A 13,516-nucleotide genomic window follows, 5' to 3' on the forward strand; every position below is an offset into this window, starting at 1 on the left:
ATGCAAAATGTGCTTTCTACTAGCAGGTGTGCTTCCATAAATGATATTATGCAACATCTCAATCTAAATTGTAATGAAAATATGCGAAGTATGACCTTGAAAACTATTTAAAAGTCAATCCTTCTTAGCCTAAAAGGAAATTGAGCTTTTATCTTCCTAACAATGACATATGTTGTTCTTACATCATCGGTAGCTTGATGCCCCTTCTGCCCAGTCAGTATTTCAATGATGATAACACCAAGACTATACAAGTCAGCACTGCGTGCAATTACACCACCTTCGCGAAGTTCTGGCGCCAAATATCCCCTATAAAAGTTTTGACCAATTAATGTAGGAAGAGAGTACATTATGACATATCATGAAACACTGACTTTAATTCAAAGAGAAGTCATCTAGCTTACATTGTCCCTATAATAGTTTTTGTAATATCCTGGCTTTGATTTTCGTCGAAGCATCTCGATAGACCAAAATCAGTTAATTTCGGTGTCATACTATCATCAAGCAGTATATTGGCTGGTTTCAGATCCAAATGAACAATATGGTTCTCATGAAGGTACTGTAGACCCTCACAAATCCCTTTAATTATTTTATAGCACGTTCTCCACTCACGACTTGCATCTATAAAGGGGAGAGGAGAAACCGGGTTTACGATTTTATGTCTTGACTTTTGAAAACCACTCCCTCTGTCCCACAATATATAGTTTGCAAAACCATCTTATATTGTGGGACAAAGGAAGTAGATGTTATATGACACATTGTAGTAAATGAGAATAAATAAAGAGAAAAGTTAGAGGCCACATGGTCGTACTCTTACCCATGATATACTTATCAAGACTGCCTTTAGGTATATATTCGAAGCAAAGCAATCTTTCATGAACATCTGCCATGACAAGTTTCTTGTCAATTTTTTCCATACTTCTTTGCCTGTCGGCGCAATATCCTAAAAATCTTACTACATTTTTGTGCTTGACCCGCATGAGACATTGAACCTCTCGATGAAATTCCGTTTCATCCATTAAAGCGTTGGACAGCCTCTTCACGGTGACCGCCCTATTGCCAATTATTCCCTGCTTTCGGAGCATGCAGGCCCTGTTAGCATATCATCGGTTTGATTCCGAGTTACCAAATCAAGCATGATGAGGATTGCAATGTATACATACCTTATAAACGACTGCAAATCCACCGCTTCCAATCTGTTGGTCATCAGAGAAATCACCTGTAATGTCCTGTAAAAGTGATAATGGCAGGGCCTTGGGCTCTGCGGTTTCATCGGCTAACATCTGCTCTAGGTCACTTCGTGCAGTGCTAGCTTTGCGTTCCATTTGCAGTCAGTAAGCAATTAACCTGAAAAGTTAGAGCAAACTGATTATATACTGTATGTAGTATGAGCCTGCCAGACCAAGATCCCCAATTACTCGGGTAGCTAATTAATAGTGATATCGATATGCTATACAGTACCGAACAAATTAAGATCACTCACCTGTATATTATGCAAATACAAAGCAGTAATGTTGACTTTGGCTCCCCTTGTTGCGTTTACTGCTGCGACTCAAACTCTCTCCGAGCCGTGCCGCTTGACAGCGCAGTCTAGTTGCAAGAGAGCTGCGACCAATTAGTGATAATCTGCAGACGCCAGCAGCAGCAGCAGCTTCTCAGATTGAAGCTAGCGAGAACACGATCTGCAATTTGGGACCCATTCAGTGAAAAGAAACTGAGAATTACCACCTGGACAGGCCGTGCTGCTGCCTCGTGAAGGCGATTGAGCTTCAGATTTAGCTGTCCAGTGAAGGGGATGGGGATTTGGTATCGGCCTATCAAGTCAACGGCACCTTGAGAACACGCTTGAGCTGCATCTGGATGAATGTGTCTCTGTGTGTGGTGCCAGCAGCATCCCAACCCCCCATATGATAGATGATACTGTGGACGCGGCTGCGCTGGCGAGAGTGCCGCGAGGATTCACACTGGAACACGCATGGACGAATTCAAAGCAAATGCGCACGGACGTTGCGGATTCTATATCCTAAACAGTATTTCTTTTAAACAAAATCAAACACGGATGTTGAGTACCGATGCAGAGTTCTGACAAAAGAAAGAAAGAAAGAAACAAACAAACAATAGTGCCAATGCAGAGAATATCGGTCAGAATATGAATTGTATGTGGAGCGAGCCAATAATGACACCGCGAGCTTCCATGGAGATTTATACATGGAACTAACAAAAAAATTATCCATGTGTCACCACCAGGAAGTATGGTTTTCATTATTCAACTGCAGGATGATACCTCTTGAATAACTCATTCTAAGGGGTAAATAGTACCGATAGGTCAATGGATTTTTCGCCGGGTTCTAGTCACTAGATCCCGTTGCACACTTGGCACAAAAAACAAATGTGGACAAGAAGTTAAGAAGGCTATTTGACGCCCCTGTAAACCCTTTAGGACATGCACACGTCGCCATGTCCTATAAACCCCCTTACGCCCCGTCGTTAGGCTAGCTGGCTAGCTCGTCAGTAACCCTTCGGCGAATTGGACCACCCCAAGCCTTGCTCGCCTACCCCACCTCACCCTCGCACACTAGTGCATCGTTTTGACACCAATCGCATGACCAGAGCATCCTGTAGCGCAATCTCAACGAGTACCGAACGTCAATGTCGCAACCTCGGTTCCCACAAGGTGAGCAAGCGTTTGACCTTTGCTGTCATGTCCAATGTGTTCATTGTGCTCTAGTGCGTCTTTCTGACCACACACTTGTCACCAGGGAGCCCGAGACCGTTGAGTTTGATCTGAACTACAACTTCGCTGTCACCGTCATGACCCCCAACCACACCGCTGATGTCTACTACACAACCTTCTTGTAGACGTTGTTGGGCCTCCAAGTGCAGAGGTTTGTAGGACAATAGCAAATTTCCCTCAAGTGGATGAGCTAAGATTTATCAATCCATGTGAGGCGTAGGATGAAGATGGTCTCTCTCAAGCAGCCCTGCAACCAAATAACAAAGAGTCTTTTGTGTCCCCAACACATCCAATACAATGGTAAATTTTATAGGTGCACTAGTTCGGCGAAGAGATGGTGATACAAGTGCAATACGGATGGTAGATATAGGTTTTTGTAATCTGAAAATATAAAAACAGCAAGGTAACAAGTGGTAAAAGTGAGCGTAAACGGTATTGCAATGCTAGGAAACAAGGCCTAGGGTTCATACTTTCACTAGTGCAAGTTCTCTCAACAATAATAACGTAATTGGATCATATAACTATCCCTCAACATGCAACAAAGAGTCACTCCAAAGTCACTAATAGCGGAGAACAAACGAAAAGATTATTGTAGGGTACGAAACCACCTCAAAGTTATCCTTTCTGGTCGATCTATTCAAGAGTTCGTATTAGAATAACACCTTAAGACACAAATCAACCAAAACCCTAATGTCACCTAGATACTCCAATGTCACCTCAAGTATCCGTGGGTATGGTTATACGATATGCATCACACAATCTCAGATTCATCTATTCAACCAACATAAAGAACTTCAAAGAGTGCCCCAAAGTTTCTACCGGAGAGTTAAGACGAAAACGTGTGCCAACCCCTATGCATAAGTTCACGAGGTCACGGAACTCGCAAGTTGATCACCAAAACATACATCAAGTGGATCACGTGAGTATCCCATTGTCACCACAGATAAGCACATGCAAGACATACATCAAGTGTTCTCAAATCCTTAAAGACTCAATCTGATAAGATAACTTCAAAGAGAAAACTCAATTCATCACAAGGAGATAGAGGGGGAGAAACATCATAAGATCCAACTATAATAGCAAAGCTCGCGATACAACAAGATCGTTCCGAATCAAGAACACGAGAGAGAGAGAGAGAGATCAAACAAATAACTACTGGTACATACCCTCAGCCCTAAGGGTGAACTACTCCCTCCTCGTCATGGAGAGCACCGGGATGATGAAGATGGCCACCGGAGAGGGATTCTCCCCCCTTCGGTAGGGTGTCGGAACGGGTCTAAATTGGTTTTCGGTGGCTACGGAGGCTTGCGGTGGAGGAGCTTCCGATCTAGGTTATGTTCTAAAAGTTTGGGTATATATAAGAGGTGTTGGCGTCGGGAACAAGTCAGGGGGGTCTCCGAGGCGGCCATGAGGTAGGGGGGCGCGCCGGGGGGGGGGTAGGGCGCGCCCCCACCCTCGTGATGGCCTCGAGACTCTTCTGGTCCATCTCCGATGCTTCATGGGCTTCTTCTGGTCCAAAAATGATCTCCGTAAATTTTCAGGTCAATTGAACTTCGTTTGGTTTTCCTTTTCTATGATACTCAAAAACAAGGAAAAAAAATAGAAACTGACACTAGGCTCTAGGTTAATACGTTAGTCCCAAAAATCATATAAAATTGCATATAAATGCATATAAAGCATCTAAGATGGATATTATAATAGCATGGAACAATAAAAAATTATAGATACATTGGAGACGTATCAAGCATCCCCGAGCTTAATTCCTGCTCGTCCTCGAGTAGGTAAATGATAAAAACATAATTTTTGATGTGCAACGCTACTTACCATAATTATCAATGTAATTTTCTTTATTGTGGCATGAATGTTCAGATCCACAAGATTCAAGACAAAAGTTTAATATTGACATAAAAACAATAATACTTCAAGCATACTAACCAAGCAATTATGTCCTCTCAAAATAACATAGCCAAAGAAAGCTCATCCCTACAAAATCATAGAGTTTGGCCATGCTTAATTTTCGTCACACAAAATGCTCCCATCATGCACAACCCCAATGACAAGCCGAGCAATTGGTTCATACTTTTTAACGCGCTTCAGCCTTTTCAACCCTTACGCAATACATGAGCGCAAGCCATGGATATAGCACTATAGGTGGAATAGCATATGATGATGAGGGTTATGTGAGAGGACAAAAAAGGAGAAAGTCTCACATTGGCGCGGCTAATCAACGGGATATGGAGATGCCCATCAATTGATGTCAATGCGAGGAGTAGGGATTGTCATGCAACGGATGCACTAGAGCTACAAGTGTATGAAAGCTCATTAAAGAAACTAAGTGGGTGTGCATCCAACTTGCTTGCTCACGAAGACCTAGGGCATTTTGAGGAAGCCCATCATTGGAATATACAAGCCAAGTTCTACAATGAAAAATTCCCACTAGTATATGAAAGTGACAAAATAAGAAACTCTCTACCATGAAGATCATGGTGCTATTTTGAAGCACAAGTGTGGAAAAAGGATAGTAACACTGTCCCTTCTCTCTTTTTCTCTCTCTTTTTTTGTTTGGGCTTCTTTGGCCTCTTTTTTCATTTGGGCCTTTGGCCTCTTTCTTTCATAGTCTCCATCCTTCTTTCCTCACATGGGACAATGCTCTAATAATGATGATCATCACACTTTTATTTACTCATAACTCAATGTTACAACTCGATACTAGAACAAAAATATGACTCTATGTGAATGCCTCCAGCGGTGTACTGGGATATGAGATGAATCAAGAGCGACATGTATGAAGGAATTCTGAAAGTGGCTTTGCCACAAATACGATGTCAACTACATGATTGTGGGAGTCCTGGATTAGGGGGTCTCCGGACAGCCGGACTATCTCCATTGGCCGGACTGTTAGACTATGAAGATACAAGATTGAAGACTTCGTCTCATGTCCGGATGGGACTCTACTTGGCTTGGAAGGCAAGCTAGGCAATACGGATATGTGTATCTCCTCCTTTGGAACCGACCTTGTGTAACCCTAACCTCTTCGGTGTCTGTATAAACCGGAGGGTTTTAGTCCGTAGGACAACATACAATCATACCATAGGTTAGCTTCTAGGGCTTAGCCTCTCTGATCTCGTGGTAGATCTACTCTTGTACTACCCATATCATCAATATTAATCAAGCAAGACGTAGGGTTTTACCTCCATCAAGAGGGCCCGAACCTGGGTAAAACATTGTGTCCCCTGCCTCCTGTTACCATCCGCCTTAGACGCACAGTTCGGGACCCCCTACCCGAGATCCGCCGGTTTTGACACTGACATTGGTGCTTTCATTGAGAGTTCCTCTGTGTCGTCGCCGTTAGGCTTGATGGCTCCTACTATCATCGATAGCGATGCAGTCCAGGTTGAGACTTTTCTCCCCGGACAGATCTTCGTGTTCGGTGGCTTTGCACTGCGGGCCAATTCGCTTGGCCGTCTGGAGCAGATTGAAAGTTACGCCCATGGCCACCAGGTACCAGGTCAGGTTTGGAAGCTTAAACTACACGGCCGATATCCGCAGAGACTTGATCTTCAACGGATTTGAGCCTCTGCTTGTGCGTCACGCGGTCACGATGAGTATGATTTAGCTCTACCATCGGACAGTGTTCAGGAGATCGCACAGGCAGCCGCTCCGACCCTCAATTCGGAGCCAGTTGCGCCGTCCATGGACGGGTGGATGGACCCCGCCACGGAGGCCTTACCCTTAGTGGCGATCGAGCCAAACATCGACCTTACCTTGCACGAGAGCCATGTTGTTAAACTACCGGATCCTTCTCCGGCCACAGACTCCGAACCGCCTGCGCCCGTTCCTATCGAATCCGATTGGGCGCCGATCATGGAGTTTACCTCTGCGGATATTTTTCAGCACTCGCCCTTTGGCGACATACTGAACTCATTAAGGTCTCTCTCCTTGTCAGGAGAATCCTGGCCGAACTATGTCCGGCGGGACAGGGATGCGGACGACGAAGAAATTCACGGCCCACCCACCACCCACTTAGTAGCCACTGTCGATGACTTAACCGACATGCTCGACTTCGACTCCGAAGACATCGACGATATGGACAACGATGCGGGAGACGAAGAGGAACCACTGCCCACAGGGCACTGGACAACTACTTCACCACATGACGTATACATGGTGGACACACCAAAGGAAAACGACGACGAGGAACGGAAGGACGCAGCGAAGGGTTGTTCCCTCGAGAAGCAGTCAAAATGGCGGCGTAAGCGCCGCCCCAAATCCCGCCTCGGTAGAAACAACAATCACACAAACCCAACATTAGACCAGGGGGAACCATTGCCGGACCACGGCAACACGGAGAATCAAGCCGAACAACCCGATTCTGTAAAAGATCATAGTCCAGATGACGTCACACCGGACAGACACTCGGAGCAACAGAATGCCCATCAAAGGCTAGTTGCCACCGCGAGGAGTCTAAAAAAGCAGAAGCAAAGGCTCAAGGCTGCACAAAACACACTCCAAATCAGATGGAACAAAGTACTCAACACAACAGCCAAGTATGACAGTAATCGCCCTACCAAGAGCTACCCGAAGCGGAAGTTGCTACCTGAATTCGATGAGGAGGCCCTAGACCCCCCACAACCAAAAATCAAAACAGCCATCTGGCCGGATAGGCGACCTCACGGCCAACATAGAGCGGCAAACAACGCCGCACATAAGCCAATACACGATCCACACGAGGACTTGCATCAAAAGGACGGCACAACCAGATCCATCTATGGACCACGTAAGTACGCTCTAGCATACAACGCAGCACAACAAACATCCGAAGAACGCGGTACTCCCGGATACAGGGGTGCCGCACACCCCCTATGTTTCATCGATGAGGTGCTGGATCATGAATTTCCAGAGGGATTCATACCCGTAAATATAGAGGCATACGATGGAACAACGGACCCTGGTGTCTGGATTGAGGATTATATCCTCCATATCCATATGGCTCGAGGAGATGACCTCCACGCCATTAAGTATTTACCCCTCAAACTCAAAGGGCCAGCTCGGCACTGGCTTAAGAGCCTCTCCAAAAGTTCCATTGGAAGCTGGGAGGATCTCGAAGATGCTTTTCGGGCAAATTTTCAGGTGACTTACGTCCGACCTCCGGAGGCGGACGATTTGAGTCATATAACTCAACAGCCTGGAGAGTCCGCCCGAAAACTTTGGAACAGGTTTCTTACTAAAAAGAACCAAATAGTCGACTGTCCGGACGCCGAAGCCTTGGCAGCTTTTAAGCACAGCGTCCGTGATGAATGGCTTGCCAGACACCTCGGCCAAGAAAAGCCGAGAACAATGGCAGCATTAACAAGCCTCATGACCCGCTTTTGCGCGGGTGAGGATAGCTGGCTAGCCAGATGCAGCACCAGTGACCCAAGTATTTCCGAAGTTAGAGATGGAAACGGGAAATCACGGTGCAACAACAATAACAAACGCCGGAATAAAGAAGACAACACGAAGAGCACGGCAGTAAATGCCAGATTCAGAAGCTCTCGGCCAGGTCAGCAAAAGCCCCCCGTAAAGGCGCCAGAGACGAACTGTCCAGCCTAAACAAAATTCTGGACCAAGTATGTCAGATCCACAGCACCCCTGGCAAACCCTCTAATCATACCCACAGAGAATGTTGGGTCTTCAAGCAGTCCGGCAAGCTCAACGCCGTACACAAGGGGGAGGATACACCTAGCGAAGATGAGGATGAGCCTCTCAAGCAAGACACTGGGGAACAAAAGAAGTTTCCACCAGAAGTCAAAATAGTCAACGTGTTATACGTGATCAAGGGGAGTAACAAAGCAGCACTCCCAGAAAAATATGCCCAAGGGCCTATCACCGCGGAGTCCTGCCACTGGTCATCTCAACCGATCACTTTCGACCATTGTGATTACTCAACAAGTATCCGACGTGCAGGATGGGCTGCCCTGGTATTAGACCCAATAATTGATGGATACCACTTCACACGAGTCCTGATGGATGGTGGCAGCAGTCTAAACTTGATATACCAGGATACAATCCACAAAATGGGAATAGACCCAACAAAAATTTGCCATAGCAACACTACCTTTAAAGGAGTAACGCCAGGCCTAGGGGCTCACTGCACGGGCTCCGTGCTACTAAAGGTTATATTCGGCTTCCCCGATAACTTCCATAGCGAACGTTTAACCTTCCACATTGCTCCGTTCCAAAGTGGTTATCAAGCACTACTTGGACGCGAAGCTTTCGCTTAATTTAATGCAATAACGCATTACGCTTCCCTCACGCTCAGGATGCCTGGTCCACGTGGCATCATTACAGTGAATGGATGAGCGATATTTGCGCGCTGAAGAGAGTGCGACTGCCTTGGCAGCCGCACACTAAAAATGGCCTCACTAACTAAAACATTTGATAGGTCATCAAGACCACGGACACGGTTAGACGAGTCCGGCTCAGCTATATGTAATTCATACCGGATTGATGTCCACACCCCTATTACAAATACAAGGGGCTCAACGCGCGCAGACAAGTGGCAACTTTTACTCATCTTTAATTATACATGGTTTCTTTAAAAAACTACCTTTTTGCACGACAACTTTTCACCTAAGTTCCTCTCTTTTACAGATGACCATCGTGCTACACCCGTCCAGGATACGACACAATGGAGACACAGGCGCAGACGTGCAGCAAGGACCCGCTCCAAGGATTCTTTTTAGATTAATACCTTGCGTAAACCTTTTTTACTGTCTCTTGTTGATATACATCCCTAGGATTCTCAGTACAATTGAGAAGGATGCTGACGTCTTGGCATGTGGCCACGTCAGAATAACTCACGTACCCGGACACAAGGGGCTTCTTACAAAGGGCACTATTTAGGCCCGGTTTATACCATAAAGACCGAATACCTTAGGGAGTGTTCGACGTCGCGAGTTTGGCCTTATATGCATCAGCTCCGAATCATGTCTTTGGTCAAATGTTGGGTTTCCCCGGCTCCTGTGTTTTGGTGCCTTACGTTCCATTCTATAGTCTAAGGCAGCACCAGGAGAACTACTGCAATTGTGCCCTGGTTCGTCCGGATGAGCACCTCAGTAGAGAAAGCCGAAAACTGAATGTCATGATATAGCGCGAGACTGGTCAACCACTCGATGACCTATCGGAATGTTAGAATTCCTCCGCTTTAATGAAGGGCCGTTTCCTGGCCAGACATATACGCACCCCGAGTTCGGGAGAGTGCGGAGCCACCAGGGGCTATATAGTAGCCCCACCGTCAAACTCCTATGGCTAAGCGAAAGTGTTAAAGCATCATAGTCCGGTTGCCTCGTTCGCTGTGCTATCACCTCCTTAATAGGACCAAGACGTTGGGTTAAGTGTGAACACGCGTTTTTTGCGAGCACCCCCGCATTATATGCGTGGGGGTTGAAGCCGACGACTGCAATCTTTCAGGTTATATACATATATACGTAAACGGCCGCATATGAGGCACCATATTACTTTGCGGCAAAAGTATAAATACAGCCTTACTACATTTCATAAAAACATTGTGTTTACAATGGGAATACATGTCACTCAAACATAATATTCTTCGAGCACTAGGCCTCTATCAAACGAGCACCCTCAAGAACCTCTTCAAAATAGTGCTCGTCAGCTACTCGGCCTATGCCCGAATCTTGCGCCGCAACAGTGGTAGCATCCATCTCCGCCCAGTATGCCTTGACACGGGCAAAGGCCATCCGCGAGCCTTCTATGCATGCCGACCTCTTCATCGCATTGATGCGTGGCACCGCACCAAGGAACTGCTGCACTAAGCTGAAATAGTTGTTCGGCTTTGGCTTCTCCGGCCACAAATGATCTACGACAGACCTCATGGCAAGTCCGGACAACCTATTAAGTTCGGCCCATTCGGTTAGCTGATCATCCAAGGGAAGCGGACGCTTTGGAACGTTAAATTGCGACTAGAACAGCTTGTCCACTTCACGATCTGTCTGATCTCGGAAGTATTCGACCGCATCGACAGCGCTTGCAGCCAAGTCTATATATGCGTCTGCCGAACTCCACAGCCGATCCAGAGGGGCATACCGTGGATCTCCGAACTTCCTCTGCAGCAGAAAGGGCTTCCCAGCCACAATATCCCTGGCTTCACGCAGCTCCTCCTTCTTCGCCCTCATAGCAGAGCGAGTGTCTTTGGTCGCCATCGTGGCCTTTTCAAGGTCCGCTGCCTTCGCTCGGTTTTCTTCTTCAAGGAACTGGCAACGGTTGGCAGTGCCTTTTAATTCCACGGCCATCTTGGCGATCTTCTCTTTGCTTTCGCAATGTGCAGCCTTCTCGGCTCTTAACTCTTCGGCCGCCTTCAAAGCAGCCGCATTACTAGCTCTTGCTTGTTCTTCGGCTCGGGCAAGTTTCGCCCGAAGGGTCTCCATGGTGGCAGCTCCGTCTGCAGTGACAACACATTGAAGATACTGACATCATGCTGCTCTTATTTTGTGACATTCACCAGAAAACATTACTTACCCAGTGACTCGTCAAGCCGCTTGTTAACAAGCTCGATGTCGGCGTCTGCCGCATCCAATTGCCACTTTAGTTCGGCAAACTCACTAGTCCGGCTAGCCACCGGAGCCTCCACCACCTGCACATAAAGGCAGTCTGGTTATTACCTGGAACTATGATCCTTTGTTCACCGCCGTTCTCGACGACAACCAGAGTCTCAGGGGCTACTATCTACACAGGGCACACCTAACATGTGCGGTACTATCAAAAAGTATGTCATTTCACGTACCTCAAAGCCCGTTAGTAGACTCATAAAGGCATCATGTAATCCCCTTTTGGCGGACAAAATTCTTCCCATCACCATACCCATCAACATACGGTGTTCTTCTGAGATGGCCGCTCGCTCCAACAGCTCCCTCAGAATGTCCAACCGCATACCAGACGGTGCCGGACTCTTTTGTTTGCTCTCTTCGAGAGCCGGACGCTGGGGACTTCGGTTGACTATGGGATTATCTTCTGGTCTCACCGGATCCGGAGAGGCCCTCTGTGACGACACTTCGAGGTCGCCCACTTCTTGAGTGGGGGAGTCCGGGGGAGGCGTTTCGCTCTCCATCATCTCCGGAAGAAGATCCCCCGAAGACGAGCTCAGCTGAGAGGGGCTAAGATTCGAATTTCAAGATATATGCTTCGGTTATTTTTCTCAGAGGAAAAGTAGTATACCTTCACTATTAAAGTATTTTTTATCACTTACAACTCGTGGGAGGGCTGATCCCCGCGTGGACTTTGTGCGGCAAGAGCAACCCCCGAGGCAGGACCCTCTGTTGGAGACCTTTTCTCCCGTTTGGAGGTCTCGGTTTCCGGATCCTCAAAGGCAGTCCTCTTCCTCCCCCGTAGCGAGAGAAGGTCAGAATCTTCTCCTTGGTTATCCTCCCTTATGGAGGCGCTCATTCCCTCGGTTGGAACTGGCAGCGATGGGGGCCCGCTTTCGCCCATATTATCCCACCTGTGTCTTCCTTCGAGGGCTCCGGGCAAGGTGCGAGCTCGAGCATCTTTTCCAGTACCGGATTTCCAAACCCTCAGGGAGGGGGGCCGAACACCGAATCATCTTCGCCTTTGTTAGCCAGTCCTGGTCAAAGGGCGATTTCTCAGAAATGACATCATGGTAAATAAAAGATGGTGTGTTCGGCTAGAGGATTACTTACTTGTTCGACGGCCCGGTTGCTACTCAGGCCCACATCCTCGGTAGTGTCCGGATACTCTGTTTGAGGTCCGAAGAATGACTTGTACATCTCCTCGTGCGTCAGGCCGAGGAAACTCTGAATAGCGCGTGGTCCTTCTGGGTTGAACTCCCACAAGTGAAGGGGCCGGTGTTTGCAAGGCTGGACTCGACGAACCAGCATGACTTTCATTACCATAACCAAATTAAAATCTCCCTCGAAGAGATCTTGAATACGGCTTTGCAGTATAGGCACATCCTTGGGTGAACCCCAGCTCAGCCCTATGCTAATCCATGACATCAGTTGTGGTGGGGGGCCCGAGCGAAAAGCGGGGGGAGCCACCCACTTGGCACTTCTGGGAGCTGTGATGTAAAACCACTCCTGTTGCCATAATCCCGACACCTCTGGAAAGGAACCTTTTGGCCACGGAGCTCCCGCAATCTTGCTTATGCTCCTCTGCACGCTGCGTGCTGCCCCTCGATTGTCTTCGGCTTCACATCGAAGGTCTTGAGCCACAGGCCGAAGTGAGGGGTAATGCGGAGGAAGGCCTCACACACGACAATAAATGCCGAGATGTGAAGAAAGGAGTCCGGGGCTAGATCATGGAAGTCTAGCCCGTAGTAAAACATCAAACCCCTTACGAAGGGATCCAGAGCGAGGCCTAGACCTCGGAGGAAGTGGGAGATGAACACGACATTTTCATTGGGTTCAGGAGTAGGGACGACCTGCCCTCGGGCAGGCAGCCGATGCGAAACTTTGGCGGTCAGATATCTGGCCTCCCTCAACTTCTTGATATCTTCTTCTGTAACAGAGGAGGGCATCCATCGGCCTTGAAGGCTGGATCCGGACATGGTTGAAGATCCGGAGCACCTGACCTGGGCTTTGGGTGTTAGAACTCGAGGCGGGGGAAGGATTCGATTGAGCACGGGAGGGAGAAAAGTGAAAGTCTTGGCCCTTTATAAAGAGGGTGAATACCAAGCGTCCTCTCCGTGGCCGTTTGGGGCTTGCCTATATTCTAGGAGTCCTAAATGCGGTTGGGTTACCCACGCCCGTAATGATGAGAATCCCGTGATAA

The 13,516-nt window shown here is 47.5% G+C and overlaps 1 protein-coding gene across 1 annotated transcript in view; it reads right to left on the bottom strand.

Moving 5' to 3' along the window:
• LOC119303710 (FT-interacting protein 7-like) overlaps positions 1 to 1,598 on the bottom strand; it is a 9,460-nt gene extending 7,862 nt beyond the window's left edge. The window contains exons 1-5 of the mRNA XM_037580848.1: positions 1,481 to 1,598; positions 1,161 to 1,344; positions 815 to 1,067; positions 402 to 618; positions 183 to 306 (exon numbers count right to left, since the gene is read on the bottom strand). Coding sequence (XP_037436745.1) covers positions 183 to 306; positions 402 to 618; positions 815 to 1,067; positions 1,161 to 1,322 — 756 coding nt within the window. The 5' untranslated portion in view covers positions 1,323 to 1,344; positions 1,481 to 1,598. The remainder of the gene's footprint in view (positions 1 to 182; positions 307 to 401; positions 619 to 814; positions 1,068 to 1,160; positions 1,345 to 1,480) is intronic.
• Between the last annotated feature and the right edge of the window lie 11,918 nt (positions 1,599 to 13,516).

The sequence above is a fragment of the Triticum dicoccoides genome, chromosome 5A, assembly GCF_002162155.2.
Source record: "Triticum dicoccoides isolate Atlit2015 ecotype Zavitan chromosome 5A, WEW_v2.0, whole genome shotgun sequence".
NCBI classification, from domain to species: domain Eukaryota; kingdom Viridiplantae; phylum Streptophyta; class Magnoliopsida; order Poales; family Poaceae; genus Triticum; species Triticum dicoccoides.